The sequence below is a fragment of the Stegodyphus dumicola genome, chromosome 5, assembly GCF_044657685.1.
Source record: "Stegodyphus dumicola isolate Sdum_Otavi_A_Nest chromosome 5, ASM4465768v1".
In the NCBI taxonomy this organism is placed as follows: domain Eukaryota; kingdom Metazoa; phylum Arthropoda; class Arachnida; order Araneae; family Eresidae; genus Stegodyphus; species Stegodyphus dumicola.
In genome coordinates, this window is record NC_140772.1 from 83,612,818 (window position 1) to 83,634,790 (window position 21,973).

At 31.4% G+C, this 21,973-nt stretch overlaps 1 protein-coding gene across 1 annotated transcript in view; it reads right to left on the reverse strand.

Annotated features, from left to right (window-relative positions):
- The window catches only part of Atg9 (autophagy-related protein 9), a 176,581-nt gene that overhangs the window by 100,393 nt on the left and 54,215 nt on the right, over nucleotides 1-21,973 (reverse strand). Inside the window, exon 7 of the mRNA XM_085816830.1 lies at nucleotides 21,315-21,417. Coding sequence (XP_085672956.1) covers nucleotides 21,315-21,417 — 103 coding nt within the window. The remainder of the gene's footprint in view (nucleotides 1-21,314; nucleotides 21,418-21,973) is intronic.

Consider the following 21,973-nt stretch of genomic DNA (forward strand, 5'->3'; position numbering starts at 1 on the left):
GAATCGCCGAAGTCCCGACGAGTACGGATTAACGACTTTTGACTGTATTTATTAATCTCTCTTTTTTTTTATTAAAATTATTTGATTCTTCCTTTCACATTTCAAAATTTAGGTTCATTCCAAATAAAATTCCCCATTTTTTATGATTTATTTTTAAAATTTGTATTTTTAAATAATTTTTATAAACTTTTCAACAACATTTTTGAATTATAATCTATAAATTTTTACCATCATTTAAAGTAGACGTATTTCTAAGCAAACCTGCAAAAAATTACAGTTGCAGGTATTCCGAAGATAAAATTATCTGGAAGTAGAAACGATGTGACTTTTTTTCCGCTCATGCACAATGTAAAAATGTAGGAATGAGGTGCCTTTTTTTCCACTCCGCGATAATGGAAGGGAAAGAAAAGTAGATTGCCACATATTAAGAAGTTCGCCTAGTGAATTATTCTTGGAGCAAACTGAAAAAATTGCACCAAGATAAATTTTTGAATTTCTTCATAAATTTTGCATTAAATTTTATAAAATTTAATATCTAGGCATAATTTGAGTCATAGAATCGAAATATAGAAAAAAAATTGGTATGTTATTTCAGAAAAAGTCTGATTTTGTGTCGAAATATCTATATTAGAATAATGCTATATATAAATCTAATACATATCCTAAGTCATGCTTTCGAGGCATTAAAAATGCAATTTTAATTTTGTCAATCGCCCCAGTAGAATGGAAGATATGGAACTGACCCCCTTTTTTTTGCGCAGTGTACATATACATAATATGTATGCATATTATATATATGTACACTGCATAAATCCACATGCAAACACATATTATAAATGCATATGTGTGCTGGTGCATGTACATGTATGTGTGTGTATATACTTTATTCCCATTTAAGGGGACACATGCTTTCTGCTTTACATATATATTTGCACTTATACCCTATTATATAAATGCAGACATACATACTACATGGATATTTTGGTATATGTTTTCCATAAACAAATATAAATTCTTACGTACTTGTATACAAGTACACGCCATTTTTTCCCCTACATTCTTATTAGTTCTGTCTGTCTTAATTCCCTATATATCTGTTCATGCTGAAGTGACCTTCACACACGGAAGTTTACTGTGACGGTACTGTTGTCCAAACAAATCACAAAAATCTCTAAAACTAATCAATCAGTCTGAAAGCTTTTGCCTTTGTAGATCCACATGTAGAAGAGAGGGATTTCTTCATTGTGCTTTTCCCTGGGGTTCATCTCTAGCCATTAGATTCCAGATGTACTGACGGCACATTTTAAAAGCTACCTCTGTATCATTGGTCAAATAATTTTGAAGAAAGACGCATTACATGAGCATTTATGAAATGTCAATGTCTGTTGAGCTCCGAGAATACAAACAGGATGCAAAAGCTCTTATATAATATACAAATCATTGTTCTAAGACATCGCATGTTCCCTATCTGAATTTCTGAACCTAGACCTTTTAACTGACTGAATGCCCTTGCCATTCATTAGTCACATATCTCAGCTCAAGAACAAATTTCTGGGAGGAGGGCATACTTTGGCCACCCAGTTATAAAATAGTTTTGATAATAGGGCATAATGAATAAGGTGTTAATGAAACCAATGAATAGCTGCCAAATTTTCAAAAGAACAGTAAAAAATGGTCAATTCAACTGCATCAGTATAGGATTCACTTCACCTGATAATGAAGCTTTTTGAGTAACTGCACATAAAGACACTCACTAACATATTGTAGAATTTAAATTGCACCACATAAAATATGCCACCATGGTTGATGTCAAAGTTGCTACAAAGACAGTCTGGAGTTGAAATGACCTTAATTTTGATACCCGAGTGAACATGTTCCCTTAGCGAGGCTGGAAATTTAGTATAAAAAGACAAATGGAATTTACGTGTTACTGTGGTGCTTTGAATTGTGGGTTTGCATAATAAATAATTTGACATTTTTCATGACTTAAATTTATTCTTTATTAATATCTGAAATATATCACTTACTAATTTTTAATAAACAGTATAAAACGGTACAGGATTAAATAATCCGATGTAAATTAGGAACACTTACATAACTGGACATTGCAATACTAACAATCTACAATAAAATAATTTTTAATTAAACCAGGTGTACTCTAATTTTCTGAAAATTTCCTCCTTAAATAGTACGTTATCAAGCAGATTTTTAACAATTATGTAAAATTAAAATTTTACTACGCCTCGAGTATAACTTTAGCAATTCCACTGAACTTTAATTTTTATTCATTTGTATGGAGTTAAGAGTTTATTTTTTAATTATTCCTTGTATGGAAGAAAGTTCAAAGATACAAGCTATATTTGATAATATACACCAAACCAAATTAAAAATTATAAGGACATTTAACAGCGAAAGAAAAAAAAAAAAAAAAAAGACCGAGATGAAGACTAGTTAAATATAAAATTGTCCATGAAAATAATCAGATTAGTTGAAATAATTTTGTGACATAATATTAACATAAAGATATGATAGAAATAATTATTGTAAGCACTTTTTAAACACATATAATTTTGTGGTGTAATTTAAAATTCAAACAATTTTTTTTAAACAAAAGTAATATATTATAATATAAAAACACTTTCTTCAATGGAAGTTTACACATCCACTTCTGCGTCATGCCCAATAGTCTCATTCTGGAACTACTACAATATGAAATTTTCCCTCAATCACAAAAAGCATCATGAAGGTTTGGTCACTAATCCCTACATTTCCCTTCCTTTTGTACTATAAGTGCATCCCTCTGAGAATCCATTAAACTATACATTAGGATCTTTATTTGCAAATAGGAGGTGATTTCTTAAAGGGGGGAAAGCATTCGGTTTAAGATACCCCATCCTTTCAAGGCTTTAAGAGCTGCAAAAGCTCCGGCCTAAAAATGTTAAGTAAATCTCCTATTAACCTTTTGAGGCCGGGTTTTGGTGGTAGTAAAAGCCTTGAAAGGATGGGTAATCTGGAACCGAATGCTCCCCCCTTTAAGAAATAACCTCCTATTTGCAACAAAGATTCTTGGGTGTAGTTTAATGGATTCTCAAAGTGGTGCATCTATGTAGTAAGAGGAAGGGAAGTGTAGGAATTAGTGACCAGATTTCAAGATGCTTTTTGTCACTGAGGGAAAATTTCATATTACAGTTGTTCCGGATTGAGACTACTGGGAAATAAGCAAACCTCCGTTGAAGAAAATGCCTTTCTTTATATTATAGGACCTTACTTTCATTTTTATAAAATTTTGGTTTGAATTTTAAATTACATTGCAAAACAATGTGTCTTCACTAAGTGCTTACAATAATTATTTCTATCGTATCTTTATATTAATGTTATGTCTAAAAAATATTTCAACTACTTGATTATTTCCTTGGACAATTTAAAACTTAACCAGTCTTCATCTCAGTTTATTTATTTATTTTTTTAACTGAAATGTAATAAATTTTTTTAACTGTTAAATGTACTTATAATTTTATATTTGTTTCGGTATATATTATCAAATATAGCTATATCTTTAAACTTTCTTCCATACAGGGAATAATTAAAAAATAAATGCTCAAAGCTATAAAAATGATTAAAAATTAAAGTTCAGCGGAACTGTTCAAATTATGCTCTATAGGTGTAATGAAATTTTAATTTTATATAATTGTTCAAAATCTGCTTGATAACATACTATTTAAGGAGGAAACTTTCAACAAATTAGAAGATAACTGGTTTAATTAAAAATAATTTTATTTTATTGTAGACTGTTAGTACCGCAATGTCCAACTACATAAGTGCTACTAATTAAAATTCAGTTCTTTTCCAAAATTAATGCATAATAAAACAGACGCTCAAAAACTGTTTTTTAGAATATTTTATTTTTAAAATTAAAAAAAAAAAAAAAGGAATATTTAATCATGTACTGTTTTATACTGTTTATTAAAAATTAGTAAGTGATATATTTCAAATATTAATAATAGAATGAATTTAAGTCATTAAAAATGTCAAATTATTTGTATGCAAACCCATAATTCAAAGCGTAAATTCCATTTGTCTAAAACTAAATTCCCAACCTCACAAAGGAGCGTGTTCACTCAGGTATCAAAATTTAGGTAATTTCTTAGTGCAGAGAGTTTTTCAAATTGAAGGGGAAATTGTTTGTTATGCATAGTGTCTGCAAAAACTGTTGGACAAAAGTTACACGATAATTAGCTGTTGTCTTCAATACTGTATTATGCTACATAATTTAGCACATTAAGAGAAATTTCCAGATAATTTCAGGTTTCCGGTCAGCAAAATTCTCTCCTATTTGAAATCGTTGTCGCATGTGAATTGTTCTATTTCCTCAATTGTTTAAAAAACCAGTTCGTTTCAATTCCAGACTGTCTTTGTAGCAGCTTAGACATCAACCATGGTGGCATATTTTATATGGTGAAATTTAAATTCTACGATATATTAGCGAATATCTTTACTTGCAGTTACTCAAAAAATCTTCATTGCGAGGTCATGCGAAATCTATACTGACACAGTTGAATTAACTGTTTTTCTCTTTTTTATTGAAAACCTGACAGCTATTCATTGGTTTCATTAACACCTCGGTCATTATGCTTCGTATGGAAACTATTTCATAACTGAGTGCCCAAGGTAAGCCCCCCCCAGGAATTAGTCCTTGAATGTAGTTGCCGAGATATATGTCTAACGAGTAACAAAGGCATTCAATCACTTAAAAAATCAAGGTTCAGAAATTCAGATGGGGGAACATGTGTTGTCTTAGAACAATGGTTTATACATTATTTAAGTGCTTTTACATCCTGTTTGCATTCTCAGAGCTCAACGGACTGTGAAATTTCACAAATGCTACTCTAATCCATTCTGAACATCTTCAAAATTATTTGAACGTAAAATCGAGACACTGATACAGAGGTACCTTTTAAAATAAAGGTACATCAGTACATCTGGAATGTAATGGCTAGAGATGACCTCTCAAACTGATTGACTAGTTTTAATGTATTTACGATTTCGAGGTTTCAGACTGAAATTCTAAAACTACTGTTGTTTCTTTGGCACTTTTTCTTTTTGTGATTTGTTTGAATAACAGTACCATCACAGTAAACTTCTGTGCGTGAAGGTCACTTCAGCATAAACAGATATATATGGAAATAAAGCCACACAGAACTGTTAAGAATGAACTGATAAGAATGTAAAAAGAAGTGCTTGTACATGTATACACGTTCATGGGAATTTATATTTGTTTATGGAAATACCTACCTATATATCCATGTAGTACGTATGTCTGCACTGATATAATATGGTATACGTGCAGATATGCACATAAAGCAGAAACCATGCGTACCCTTAACTGGGAATTACATATATACAGACACGTACATGTACACACACAGGCACACATATGCATTTATACATATATGTATATGTGTGTGTGTGTTTATGTGTGGATTTATACATGCATGTATAAACATACAGATATATGTATGTGTATATATTTCATCATCAAGCTCTTGAAGAAGTTTTCGTATTTCTTCTTCAGTCAGACCTCTTTTCCTTTTCGGCATATTGTTAGAAAAATGTCAAATAATTCCTAAAAAACTTATGAAAATATGCAATATTCTAAAGCAATGCAAGGCTCTGTTTACAATTTACAAATGCATTTATTGCAGATTATGTAGCTACAAGAACAAAAAGGGAAAAATTGGGAAAAACCGGATTCTTAACACAAAGACCTTTGAAAGAGATAAGTGGTTAAAACCCCAGGGATGTCAAATTTGACATTTCACCTTACTCTTTCAGCATGGAAAATGGGGGAAAAAGACATAGCCACTAAAGTCGACAACACCGTCCTTTCAAACAGAGGACTCTATGGCCACTATAACGGCCATTTCGTCTTCAAAAGGTTAATTTCTTTTGTGTTTCAGTAGATAATATCTTACTAATGTTTAAATCAGCCCAGGATAAGGATATTAAAATAAAAAGGATTAAATAATTACTTAAAATTTCTAGTTATGAAGATTATTGCAACAGAAAATAAATTATATTTACATTTGTTGATGGTAAAGAATTAGTGGTTGTACCTGAAGGTATGCAAAGAGAAATCCTAAGAAGTGCCCATGAGAAAGCACCTTCAGGAGTCAGATATATTGAGAAAAGCATCAAAGTGTATTATTTTATCCTTAAACTCAGACAGAAAGTAAAAAATATCATAGTAAATCATGTTAATTTTTTTCTAATGAAATATAAGAGAGGAAAGAAAGACATTTCTTACATCGACTGCACAAAGAAGATGTGCCATTCAAAATGTATCGTTTGTAATCACCTCAGACCTCTGGAGAGTACACATAAAAATTATGAGTACAATCTTAATAATTATTAATGCATGTACTAAATTTGTATGGATTTATTCTACAAAGTCCACAACATCTATCTGCTGAATTTATAGCTGGTGATATAAAAAGCTGTATTTGGCAGGCCTTCCCAAATAATCTCGGACAGAGGTACAGCATTTACATTGAGTGAATTTGGAGATTACTATTCTAATGAGAACATTAAGCACCATTTGATTACTACCGGCCTGCCTAAAGCCAACGGTCGAGTCAAATGCATCATATCAGTTTTTTCAAAGTTATCTTTAGAAAATCTGGCTCAGTGATACAAATATACAAATGAACTGCAGCAAGCTTTTAACTCAGCATACCAGTTAAGTATAGATACCAAACCTTTTGAATTGCTCTTTGATACGAAGATGAATGCTAAAGGTACTTACAAATTGATCAAAATGATCGATGCTGAATTTCAAGCGAATATTGAAGCTAAAAGAAATCAACTTAAAACCCTGTAAAGCAACAGATATTTAAAGTTCAAGAAGAAAACATATAATTTAAGAAGAAGAGTAACAAAACCTTACAAAGTTAAAGATTTGGTAGCTATAAAAAGAACGCAGTTTGGGGCCGCATTTGAAATTAAAAAGGTATCTTGGAACTGTACAGACTAACTACAATTAAAGCAGAAAACACATTTAAAATCTTAGAAAAAGAACGTTATGAGGCCCCTGATTCCCTCTTCCTTGGGGTGCTCTGTTTAAAATTGAAACGAAGCTTGGGCAGACAGCTCTCTCCAGCTTTGCTTGATGAAATAATTTAAGCCAATCCTTTATTTTTTACAATGAATGTGTGTTTTCTTATCTATTAAAATAAATTTTTTACAATCAGATAAATAGCTCTTAAAGGGTAAGACATGAAAACAATTAGTATTATTGCTTCGGTCTTGGTTAACGCACATGTAAATTTAGGCTCGAATGCCACTTAAAGCAGCCTGGACACACAAACCCTAAACATAAAGCTATGGCTGTGGCAAATAGTATGGTATGTAAAAGTACCATCTACTGCAGCTAATTTTTCTTTCTTATCACCCATTTTATACTGTTTGAAGAAATTCTTTAATGATGAGCTAGATGCAGTAGCAGAGTTTCAGATTTTATGTTTATAACTGCTTATATGAAGTTTAATATCTGCACGTCCACCATGGTTTCCTGAAAATTTTGAAGAACATATTTTGCACCATATATCTGAATTTGCTTATAGTTTTTTCAATAAGCAGGTATTCCTTCTGTAAATCTTCATTAAACATACACTTTCTTTTTTTTTTTCCAAACCCATTATTAAAAAAAAAAAAAAAAATCAATGGTAAAAATAAATTTAAAAAAAATAAACTCATTGGCTTAACAGCCCTAATGGGCCAAGATCTGCAGTGCCCGAAAATCTGCTTCCTTGACCATGAGCCCCGGGTTGCGTAAGCATATGCCCTGAACAAGTGGTCAGCTTCTTGCAGGACCCCCCAGTGTTTAGTCCCCAAGCGAACTTGGCACTCATTTTATTGGCCCAAGTGATGGAAATCAAGGAATGAAAGGCTGAGTTGAACTGGCCCAGCCCGGGAATCGAATATCGGACCTGTGGTGCTGCTGGGCAATGCACTTGCCACTGTGCCACCAGGCCTATAAAAATAAATAATTAATTAATATAAACCGCACTTAACATACCATTAGCACGTATGTAATGCACCGTTGATAAATAAAAAATATATATAGTTGAAAAATGTGAAACTCCATTACATGTCATCATGTCGGCAGATTAAAAAAAAATTTTTTTTAACCTTTATGCTAAACCAAAATGACAATGGAGTAAAAACTTTATGATCTAAATCAGAAAAATAGTTTTAGATAAATATACTTACAAGAAAATTTCGGTAAATTACAAAAGGTTTCAACTAGGTAAATTACAAAGGTTCAACTCATGCTTTCAACTAGGTGGTCAATCGCCGCAGAATTAAGCAATCACCATTTTTCTTGTAGAGCAGTTTTCAGCTCAATAAGAAAGGCTGGAGGTGGGAACCGTGAAGATACAGCACAGCCGAGAGCATCCCAAAGATTTTCAATGGTAATAAGGTTGGGCGAATATGCTGGCCATGCCATACGCACAATCCCTTCACTCTCCAGGTAGTCATCGATGATATCAACTCTATGGGGACATGTGTTATCGTCCATTAAAACAAAAGAAGAGCCAACTGCTGCAGCATACAATCTCACAATGGGTTCTAGGACTTCATCTTGATACCGGACAGCCGCCAAAGAACCCCATTTAAAGATGTGCAGGTCGGTGCGGTATCCTAATGAAATTCCTGCCCACACCATAATGCTTCCGCCTCGGAATGTGTGATGTTCAGTCATGTTTTGGGACTGATTGAGTGTTCGTTGTTCACGCCATATCCTTATATGCTTGTCATCTAGCTCGAGAACAAATCTTGACTCTTCAGTAAACATGACTTTGTACCAGTCAGACACATTCCAATTGCCATGCTCCCGGCACCACTGCAATCATGCTCTTCTTGATTGGAAAGATAGAGGAGCACAAACTCGAGGTACACGGGCGTACAGTCCACTCATATGTAATCTTCAGCATACAGTAGCTGCAGATATCGCCTTACCAATGGACACTGTAACCATAGATGTCACACGTGTGGAGGTCGCTCTGCAATTCCACTTGGCTATAATAGCAATATATCGATCTTCCGCGGGGGTTGCAACCCTTGGGCGACCAGCTACGGGTCTTTGGACAACTGTCTGTGTGGTTTGGAATTGTTTCCATAAACGTCAAATCACAGAATGATGAACGCTGAAGAAAAGAGCAACATCTGTGATCGACTGTCTTGCTTCAATGTGCCCCACAGCATGCCAGTGCTCAGAATCTTCCATTCGCCTTCTGGAAATCATAGAAGCACGTATGACTTGAAAACAAATTGTACGAAAGTTTTAAACACCTTCTATCAGCACTTACAATCAGCTTCTGTAACACTTCAAAAAGCTGGCTTCTTATAAGACTGCCTTTTTTGCACATTTCTTGATGTGAAAGCACGATTGGCTGTTACCTAACATATTTGCATACTTCCAACTACCTCTGCAGCAAATTGCATCCTCTTCAATTCTGATTGGCTTCCGGAAATTAGCATTTTCTTCTCCATGCTTAACTTTTGGAAGTGAGTGTAGTATGTAATCCTATACATGGCAGAAGTAGCTTTTAACATGGAAATAAAACTTATTCTTTTCTTCCTCTGAAAGTTCTTCTACTACTTTATTAAATGAAGCCCCTATTGTCAAATGTTCATCTTTCTTCTGGTTTTGCATTTCACCATAAATTACACCATATATATGATTAGAAGACAAAACAAAGATTGATTTTGAATACTTTGATAAAACGTTTTTACACAAATCATAAATTATTAACTGCAAAACATGAATTAATGGAATTCAGCTTTGTAGAGCTGTATTAAGAAGATCAACTGATGGCAAAAAGGACTTGTACAAAAAAGCAAAAAGGTTTGTCATATCTGAAGACAAAAACATAAATATTCATTCTTCACAAGATAAACTTAAAGTAATCAGAACATGTTTCCCTTGCTGAGCATTTATATATATATATATATATATATATATATAATAAATTTTAAGGGAAATCTGCATAAACTTTACACTTATATTTTGCAGTATTACTTTGAGAACTGCCAACTAAATTGTTCACTGATGCTGAAATTACTTTTTCTCAAACCTATTTTTAACTGTGGGAGTAGTAATTGCATATCCATTTACTTTAGGTATTTTTTAACTTTCAATAGAGCCTAACTTTCAATCTTTAGCTCTAGATGCATTTACTTCTTCTTTAAAAAGTGCAAGAAGTGGGTTCGATCGGCCAAGGATTCTAGATAAACATTTCTTTAAAGGTAGCCAGTATGTATACATAAGTTTTAAAATTTTTCTTATTTGAGTATTATGCAGCTGTTGGAATTGTTTAAATTTTTCCTTCAAAATTTCCAAAAAACCAAGTGCTTTCAGATGCTCAAAATCACTCTTTGTGTGTGTGTGTGCGCGCATGTGCAAATAACGAAGTATTAAACCAAGCTATATAAAAAAGACATGAGAAATTTTAAGAATACGAGAAAATTCGGAGAAATATATTGCAAATCAGGTTGGCAGAAGAACGGTCAGAAATCGGAAGTCTCCCGTCTAAATCAAGAGAGTTGGCATGTCTAAGCTACGCCGTAATTGATTTATTTACAATCTGCACAAAGTGAATATGAACAGATGTTTAAGAACAGTACTTTATGAGATTTTCTTAGTATATAAAACATAAAAACAGCACAAAAAAAGTTTTTTTTACAATTAAAATTTTATTGCACGTGCTACAGGTTAGTGACACATACAGGTTGAGTGTAATGACAGAAATAGAATAGGGATTCACTATAGAAAATGCCTTACTGATGGAGTACTTTAAAACAGTGAATTTATTTATTTTTACTTTAAAAGGATAAAAATTATTTTGAAATAATTTTGCAGTATATAATTTTGCTTATATGAAATGTTTCAATGTGCTTTTATGAAAGACTTCTTTCCTATCACTTATCCCTTTTTATATACTATGTTTCCCCCTTGTACTCGCTTTATTTTTATTTTGGGTTTGAATTGTATTGCAGCTTCACACAATAAAGTGAATGTAAACTACACGATTTTCTTTATTTTCTTGCTTTACGTTTCATGCTTTTTTGCTTTACGTTTCAGATTTTATTCATAACGTCCATGAAAATATGGTTTGTAAACCACCAACTTTTGTAGCCACTGACACTCATTATTGAAACTGAAAGTGACACTGCAGACTTTTTACATTTTTGTTGTCTCATGCAAAAGCAGCAGAATTGTTTTTGTTTGCCAAAAATAAAGCTTCAGATTTGCCTAAACTTTTAAGTGAATGAAATATTTTACACTTAATGACTTCAAAAGATGAGGCTCTGTTACATTAAAACTCTATGATAATGAAATTACTTCAATATATTATTAGCAACTGATGAAAATTCGCATAATGAATCTGGTAACGATGAAGGAAAAAAACACTTTTGAATAGAATTTAGAATTAAGCAAACAATATCTAAACTTTCATGGGGGGAATTGTAACGGTGACCAGACAAAAGCCCACTGGACGAAAGCACACGTGACAAAAGCCCACAAAAAAGACCCCACTATGATAATTGCCCACGCAACTAATACCCACACCGATATGAAAGTGTACATTGATAAAAGCCCACACAGATAAAAGCCCACACAGATAAAAGCTCACATAGATAAAAGCCCACATAGATATAAGTGCACACTGATAAAAGCCCACACTGATATGTATGTTACATTAAAATTAATATTTTTCCCTTTTTTCTTCAGCTTCACAAAGGAGATTCATGAATAAAGATAAAATAAAAAATAAATTAAATTAATAACAAATAATTGAACAATTAATTTAAATAGCGGAACACATTTCATTTTGGGGTCTGGCTGAATTAAAATCCTATATGTATATAGAACAGAGAGACAATCAAAATAATACAATTAAAAACATATACATGTATATGTAACTTTGTTTTTATATTTATGCGACAAATGGAAGTCCCCTCGACAAAGGGAGGTGAAAGTGAATAGTGGCCATACTGCTTCTTTTAATTCTACAAAATTATAAGGAATATAAAATGTATGTAAATTTTCATCATATAGAGAAAATAATTTATGAATAATTTAACACTGCAGAAAATTTTGCATATAATGAATTTAATATGGAGAATTAAAGCCGAACTTTCATTTCAACGAAAAAAATAAAAGTACCGTGTTCTGTTATGATTAAGAAAACATTTGTGCGAGCTATCACAAACACTGTTTTAATGGTGAGTTAAAAGTATGGTTTCAAATAATCTAGTTAAATTTTGACAACTTGGATTTTACATAAATTAGTTTCTTTCCCACTTGAAATTTCATTTTTAATCATAATAATTATTACTCGAAAAAATTTTTCAAAAAGTCATAGCTATTTTGGATTTCCTGAAAATGTGTGCTGTTTTTAAGTGGGCATTCGTCTTGTGGGCTTTTGTCATGCTGTTTTCTAAGGCTGTATTCAGACGGCGGCGTAAAGGGAATAGAAACATAGTCATAAAAGCATAAAATACGGGAATTCCGTTCACACTTGCCAGGACGGGGTGTAAGCCGTGGCCAATGAGAGAAGCTAAATTTGCGCATGCATGGATGTGTCTACAACTTTCCCGTGCTATTCTCCTGCTCGACTGATTTCCCGCGTTTGCTCTGCTTGTTTTTGACAGCGAAATCTTCTGTAGAACGCCGCTTCGTTTTAGCTTCGCTTTGATTGGTCGACACTTATCCTAAACTCGGCATAAAGTTGAAAACTTTGAACCCTATGCTACAAGCCCTAAACCAGATTTTGTGATGTTGCACAGACTGGTTGCCTTGGCAATGGAGCTCGGCTTTAAACACTTATGCCCTTTACGCTCCTGTCTGAACGAAGCTTAACTGGCCGCTGGCTATTCAGGCGGAAAACCATTGTGTTCCTTTTCTTTTGCCCCCAGCTGTGTGAAAAAGTAGTTAAAGAGAGGAGAGCCTTGCTTAATTAATTTATCCCCTATCGAATCTGGGTTCTATCAAAAAGGTCTCAGAAGGCATGGAGGTAGGAAGTGAGATGGAGTGGCCCTAAACCAGGGTCCCCATACCCTGCTTTGAAACATTTTCGATCCCTTCATTGGTGACCAAAACATTAGGTAATTTACCATTAAGTTCAATGGGTTTTGACACGATCGGATGTAAATACTTTGTAATTATGGCATAAATATGCATATAAATGTATACATTTTCTTTTTCTACAATATTTCAGAGTCTTAAGTATATGAAAAGAATACATTTTTAAACAACATTTCATTCTGAAATTAATTGAATGCTATACTTTTCACAGAACAGTTTGCTCAGAATGGTTTCATTTGAATGAAATATTTTCATAAGTTTTCGTTAATTACATTAGAAAGAAATTTTACGGTAATTTGATTTTATTCGATTAAGGATTGCAAAAATTAAGATAAAAGTTTATTGTATTATTAAAATTATGCATTATTTCTTTTCTATTTATAGAGCTTCTTTCTAAAATAATTTCTCAAATATGACATGATTTTTTAGCATTTGAGGCATCTTTTAAATCGAAAAATATAAGTCAATTTATAATTAATGCTCTAATTCAGTCCATTTCAAATTAGAGCACCTTTTATCTTAATAGCAAAATACTTTAAATAGTACTTAACTTTCTCTGAATATTTCTGAAAGAGAATGAAATAAGGATTATTTTGTAATATTATTTAAAACGTGTAAGAGTTATTATAAAATGTAAGGGGAATAATTCTTTTAATTATACTTATCAGATTTTTTTACCCTTAATTTCAACAATACATATTCCAAAACTCTTTTTTATTACTTTCTTAAGTACGCATCTCATAGAAATTGCTTTACAATACTTTTTAACAGATTGCTTTCAAGTACGAACAATTCTCGCTTAACTAGTTTTATAATATATTTGTCAACAAGATGTCAATTTAGGTTTACAATTCTATGTTATGGTTATTATATATTTAGATAATATTTATAATCATTATAAATTTAGATATGTTTAATAATTACATTTTTTCACAGTAACTTTTACAGTTGTTTATGGATGAATAAATTCTTCATTTCAAATACATTTATAAATAATTTAATAAATATTTACATATTTTGTTAAATGCAGATACATGCTTTTTGCAAGCACCTGCATAAATACCATTTTTCATTTCCGGCAATCTTTAATTTCTGTGCATTCACTATATTTTTCGAATAAAGTAATTTACACTAATTTTAAAAAAGTATATGTTACAATAATATGTGGATGTGAAAAACATTTATTTAAAGCATTTTGGCATTTGAAACATAAAAGTAGCGAATACTGTATCAAGGGTATCGAAAGATGTATACAATTTTAACGGTACAGTGAGGTATTTTTTATTCTTTAAGCATAACATTTTTGCTAAAATCTATATTTTTGTAGTTTAACAGCTTATAATTTTATAAAACAAATTCATAATCAAAATGGCTGTTGTTAGTTAACGAAAAATAACCAAGATATGATTTTTGCGTAAATGTCACTAAACTATACAATTTGCTATTATCCATCACACTAGGAATTTTTCTTTTATGCAGAAGTGGTTCTGTTTTTCGATTTGTATGGAACTGTCATGGGTCGAAATACTATCAAAGTGCTGTCAAAAGGGCTTCTGAATGTAAACAAAAAACACCCCATCTGGTGACCGAAGCTTCGGAGTGGTGCTTCACTTCTAATGCTGGTTTGGCCACTCCTTCCTTTCTTACCTCCATACCAAAAGGGATGGGGTGGCAGGAGAGAAAATAAAGGTTGGTCAGAAATAAATTAAAGATTTTAAATGTTTTTTGTTTGTTACTAGAAAATAACAATATCTGAAATTCTGCTTGTAACTGAAGTTAACCCCTATATTGCATTTCTTTAGTCTAGTTCTCAAATAACGTTTTATCTAAGGATTTAGTTAGAATTTCAATTACTTTAAAAATTTCAATAACTGAAAAATGAAAGGAATTAAATATTTCTTAACCATTTTTAAAGGGATTATTCACTGTTTTTGCAGTAAAAATACAGAGTGGAAAAATATGCTAGTTCCTGATTCGATAGTGTCTCTAACAACTTTTTGATGAACTAATTAAACATGTTTGTTATATCGAAGCAAAGCCATTGTTTAAAAGTAAAACTACTGAACTATTTCTAAAAAAATTAAATTATTACATATATTAAAATTTACGTAAAAGTAATATTTTTCATTTTAACTTTCATATGGTTGAAAATGCAACCATATGAAAGTTAAAATGAAAAATATGAAACCATATAAAAGTTAAACTATTCGAATAATTTTAGTAAAGAAGGTTTCTGAACTCAAGAACAAGAGGATTAAAGAACTATGAGCCCAGCGTTGTAAGAAAAGTAATCATGCACATTAAAAGTAATTTTTATTTCCATAAAAAATATTATGTTACTCATTTAACTGTAAACACTTAAAAAACAGTTCATTTTAATTTAACGTAATTATTTATATACAAAAACTTTCAATGAAGTAAATTTAAACAGCATTTAGAAACTGAATTTCACTGCAGTACTTCTTTTGTGGGTCTTATGCTGTTATTACATGTTGAATATTATTTTGCCTAGATTAAGAAAAAGAAACACATAACATGTAAAAATTTATTATTTAGAAAAACTTTCAAATTAAGGTAATTTTCTTCGCCTCGAAATGCATTGTTTTCCCTATACAAATTTCGTATTCTGACAGCACAGAAATAGTGGCCACATAACTTGTAGGAGATATTTCTTATAAGCCTCGTGTGTTGGCGATCAAGTAGAAAAAATGCATAATTATGGAGGTATGTTTTGAATAATATTTTTCCTTACTGAATGAGTTCAAAAGTTTCTAATATCTTGTTTTCTAGCATGAAATGTTTCACCAGTTTTTAAGGTTCTTTCCTAAGAATAATTCATTAAGCAGAAGTTAGTAAGAACAAGGAAGGTATACTTTAAATTTGATCTCTTAAATTTATTAGGTCTGGCTACCAAATAAACGTTTTTGAATGCAACATCAAATTTTAAACATAATTTTCTTTTAATTTGTGTCTTAACTTTTATTTTAAAAAAACATGCCCATAATCCATTGTGTAAGTTTAATATAACAAAAGTTAGTATAAGAGAAGTGTGACAAATTAAATTATGTGTGCATTCAGTCACTATTAAAAACTAATTCTGCCTACATTTTGGGTCCTGAATCAGGAAATAGCCCTAAGGGGAATTTCACAGTTTCAAACAACAATTTAGTCAACCTTTTCTTTATGTATTAAGTATTTAGATTTAGTTTATGAATATAAAAAAGCACTTTTATTCAAAGTTTGGTATTTACCAACATATTTTATACTTATTTAATTTACATTAAAAATAACCCATATTTAAATAAACGCATATGTACTTTTTAAGTTTGGAGAAGGAGAAGTTGAACGATCTTTTAGCAATGGTGAAAAGGGCACATGAGGGAAAATCTGTTGAGAATCACTGGTCTAGACTGAGCCAACTTGAATTAAATATAGAATTTTATATTTTACAGATCTTTGGTTCTTATTAGTCATTAGGGAGTTTTTTTATGTGGGTGGCATGGAAAATAAACAATACCCTCTTCAAGATTAGAACCTGTATCTCTCAAATACGAGCCAATTGTACTAACTGTTACACCACAAAGGCATTCTGGAAGGAGGGAGAAAATACCTTATATACTCCCCCTTTTAAAGACGACTGGGTATTAGGGGACCCAGTCGTCAAATCTTGGTGGAGAAGAATCATCAGCCACCACCTTTTTTTTTAGTTCAGGTGTCATGCTGGAGACGTGAAAAATGAGCAATGCGCTCGCCAGGACTCTAAATTGAACCTCTAGAATACGTGCCAAGTGTGCTAGCCGTTACACAGCAAACACATGCGAGAAAATACTTTCCTGTTATGTATTATTTCAGCATATATTGTCAATTCTACTCTCCGCTTCCTCACCCGAATGTAAATAAGTTAGTAAGCAAACATGTTTAGGATGCAAATGCGTTAAGAGTATCTAAGGTGAAGCTTTTGCGATTGAAAGGGAATGCGAGAATTGGCTACATTGACTGTCAGGGTTTAGCCATTTGTGGCCGTTGCAGTAAGTTAATTGTCTGAGAAAGCCTGTTAGGCGAATCTTGAATTCCTCTATTTAATTTATTACCTTGAAATGTTAAGCTTATTAGTAGTGCTGATACTTTAGCAACTCAATGTTTTGTTGATTGAGTTGTTAAAATATCAATACAACAATTTAAGTATTGTTGTATGGTTGTACTAATACTTTAGCAACTCATTCGTCAATACTGAGTAGTTAAAGTATCAGCACATCTATACAACAAATATTTAAATATAAGTAGTAATATGTAGAATGTAAAATGCATAAATATGCAGAATGAAGTAAGCTTTGTAAACAGTTTTATAGTGCTAACTTAATTTTGATAGTAAATACTGATGTAAACAGATCATGTTTGCAAACACACCCTAAAAGAACATCATCTACATCACGCCTTTATCTACTGCAATATGTAATGTCCTGAAACATATCATCTTCATCACGCCTCTATCTACTGCAATATGTAATGTCCTGAAACATTAAGAACATTAAAACCTGTATGCATTACAATAAATAACGCCATAAAACATGCACCTGTACAACTATGTATTGCTATATAGTATATCATGTAATGTAATGCATTTTACTTGATCTAATTTAACTCCCGGCGGTGGCAGAACGTGCAGTTTTGGCTGGAGTCACAATTTCATTATGACTCGAAGACGCCGGAAGGTTGTTGTTTTTCTAGTCAGTCTAGTGTAGAGCTAATGTCTACTTACTTCAGGTAAATATTAGGTGGCCCCTTCACTTCTACGTAACATAACACCACAAGCAGTGGTCTATATGTTAAGCACAAGGTGTACTCTTGTAAATAGTTCTCTTGGATAAAAGGCTTCAACCTTTATCCTTATTCTGTTGTTACTGAACATCAAGTTGATTAGTGAGTTTGGTTTGGTGTATGTGAGCACGGCAAAAGCCTCGAGAGCTATATGCCTGAGGAGAGGGATGTCTTCGTGGAAGACTTTCTAAGAGAAATTGACTCGTATATATGTTACACATGGGAAAACCCATGAAAATCTCCATACAATCAGCCCATTTGCGAGACTCGTACCTCAGACTGAAGTACCAGTGTTTAGTGATTAACTATTTTTAAGGTAATATGGCTAAGATTATGCTATTTTTAAGGTAATATGGTGTCGTCAAAAGATATAATTCATTATAATTATTTTCTAATGGATAGTGGAATTAATTTAATCTAATGCCAATTAGGAAATGGCTATTTACAATAGGGAGATTTAAAAGCACTATAACTGTAATTAAGAGCACTGTAATTTTTCTTTCACAATCAGCTGTTACATAAAATAAGCTGCTTTCTGTGTATTTTTCATGTTATATAACTGATACCCATGTCTTGAACAAATATACAGCAAATGCAAGACAAATTATTAAAAAATTACAATTTGAAACATTAATACTAATTTTCTATTACTATACATAATACTATTAATGAATGATGAATTTATATAACATGTATACTTAGAATCTAAATACGATGAACATTGAATCTGATGACTCTATAAATATATATTTATGTAGTTACAACATTTCATTAGATGTTAGGAAATCATCAACGCCCGATGCCGACTTAGCGAAGTACCAGCTGACGTCATCACCGCACAGCGCAGTAAGAATCATTCCAGACAGCAGTAGATAGCTTCCAGACGTGGATGTGAGTGGAGATGCGAGCAAACGACTCGCATACCTTCAAGAGTTGAAGATAACAGACGGTCTTCTTAGATCTTATTTTGGAGTTTTGATTCTTCTTTTGATGTTTTGCCTTTAGCTGTTGTGAGTTTAGATGATCACACTATTTAAAACTAGCTGGGACTAATGTATTCCATCAATGCCGGAGGAACTCTGTGTGAAAGAACTGTCTGTGATTGTGCATCATTACGTGAATCATTCAACATTTAATCTTTAATTAATTTATCTTTATTACTTTTATTTCTTATTGTTAAATAAAAGCATATTGTACAATGCTACGTTCGAGCTCTCATGCTTTGTTTTAAAAGAGAATCTTACAACAATATGCATAGTTCTTTGTAATCTTCACAATCTCTAATAAAATGCTACATATTTATTACTATCGTTTGAGGTGATTGTACTTAAATTTAAGTAGATACGTTGACTTAAAGAGTTGTTCCGTCCCCCCCAAAAAAAATAAATAAATAAAATGAAAACTTAAAAACACTATTCCAAATTGCTGTAGTTAAAATATTAAGAGGTTACATTTGGAATTCATTTTCTAACAGGGTGTCAGCTGACAGTTTTAATTTATTCAGAAATCTAAAGGAAAATATCTCTAGAAAATTGCCAAATTATTCATTGTTACATCCAAAAAAGCTTTCAATGAGAAATATGTTTAAACTTTGATAATAAGCTCAGTCTAAAGTAAAGAATAAAATATCTCTTAGCCAAGTCTTCATTGTGCTTAACTGTTCTAATATTCCTAAACTAAAAAGGAACTAAAGGAAAAATTAAAAAGAAATAAAATAAAATGCAAGTGTTTTTAATTAAAAAGTCAATAGTTTTAATAATGAAACATAATTATATTTAATCTCAGCCATATTATCTTAAAAATAGCATGTGAAAAACTCCACAGTGATATTTTTCAATTTCATATACACATACCAAAGTTCAATAAGTAAATAAATAATAAAATGCAATTTCAGATTTATTATCGAAACATTATAGCTAATCACTTAATCAGACAGTAGAAAGTTTGCTTTCAACCTAATAAATTAAACAAATAAAGTAGTGATAAAATACACAAACAGACATGTATTTGAGGCATTAAAATTCAGATTTGAACTCTCCATTTATTTAATGTAAAATCATCATACTTTATACATACATTAATGTTACAGATGATGATTTTTATGTTGTTGAAATATCATTTCTGTTGTTGCCCATTTTAAGACTAGGTTTCTAATTATTTTTTCTTGTAATACGCATATCGTCTTATTTTTTGGTGTGTTACATTCAGTTCGTAGACAAAAGCTCACTGGACGAAAGCGCATGCGACAAAAGCCCATGAAAAAAAGCCCACTATGATAATTGCCCATGCGACAAATACCCACAGCGATGAAAGCACACATTGATAAAAACTCACACTGATAAAAGCCCACAGAGAAATAAGCCCACGCTGATAAAAGCACACATAATCAAAAGGGCCTTATGGTTTTTTTATTACTAAATCGTGTATTTATAATTTTAATTATAATAAATGGAGAGTTCAAATCTGAATTTTAATGTCTCAAATACATGTCTGTTTGTGTATTTTATCACTACTTTATTTGTTTAATTTATTAGGTTGAAAGCAAATTTTCTACTATCTGATTAAGTGATTAGCTATAATGTTTCGATAATAAATCTGAAATTGCATTTTATTATTTATTTACTTATTTAACTTTGGTATGTGTATATGAAATTGAAAAATATCACTGTGGAGTTTTTCACATGCTATTTTAAAAATTTTTTAATATGAGCTTGTTTTAGTTATGTGCAAATAATCCAAATGTAGTGTAAAATTTAGAAAGGAGAAAATGGCTTTACTGTATAATGTAATAAAGGCAATAAAATGATTAATGACAAAATCATTTTCCAAAATATACAAATTGCCTATTTCTGTGACACACATTCCAATGGTCTTGATTTTTCTTCAAAACGCAGCGGACATAGAGCAAGTATTACGGTGCTCTTTACCATTACCTACTCAAATATTTTTGGCTAAATTATCTATGTATATATACACCCACAAAGGGTAAAGGGATTAAATAAAGTGCTAAAAAAAGGCATGAAGATGAGCATTTTTCCAGTCAAAGATGAAAATAATACATATACCTTATAATTATCTATAAATATTAGATTAATATCATATATATAATATACTTCACCTTTACAATATACCTCAATTAGCATATTTTGGAAATTTATAAATATTAAAATGCAAAATGTGGAAGCACTAAGAACTTGATTTCAGTTTAGTTTCAAAATTTTTCAGATTTCCAGTGGCTTAATATTGCTAATTTAATAATATAAATTTGCAGATATAGTATAATTAAAAAATTTATAAAAGCTCTTTTCATATGTTCACCTCATATAAACACAAAGTAAATAGTTACCTAATTCTGTAAGATCAGACTTATGTACGCACATCTGTTGCTCATGCTGTACTTCTCTCAACTTACACTGAACTTCATGCCATGTAATATTATTAATATCATCCTGCAGAAGAAAATGAAATAAAATTAATTTACAATGATAAAATAAGATTATACTACAGATGCTATAAAAATTTCTTGACCAAATATTGAAAAATTCTAAATCTTACACGAATAAGAATTCCATCCACAAAAAGATCTTCTTTTCCTTAAACTTCAAGTTTGATCACTCTGATGATTATTAAAATTTTAATACTTTCTTACTATGTATAATACCACATAACAGTAGTAACAATAAATATCACTTGTTTTTCTGAAGACGCTTTTATAAATGTCAATCATTTTCAAGAACACTGCACAAAACAAGTAACAACTAATTTCTTGACCTTAGATGATTTTTGAAGAGGTTATATTTCTGACTTTATATTCTCTTACTACAGTAGTTATTGACAAAGCAGAAAGCAGTGATTTCACATATTACATTAAAAACAGCTATCTATTACTCCTGAATGCTTTTACAGTATTTTATGCTGCATTTATTATATTTCAGAAGTTTAAAAAAAAAAAAAAAAAAAGAGAGAGAGAAAGAGAGAGAGATTTTTATAAGGCAATTATTTTTA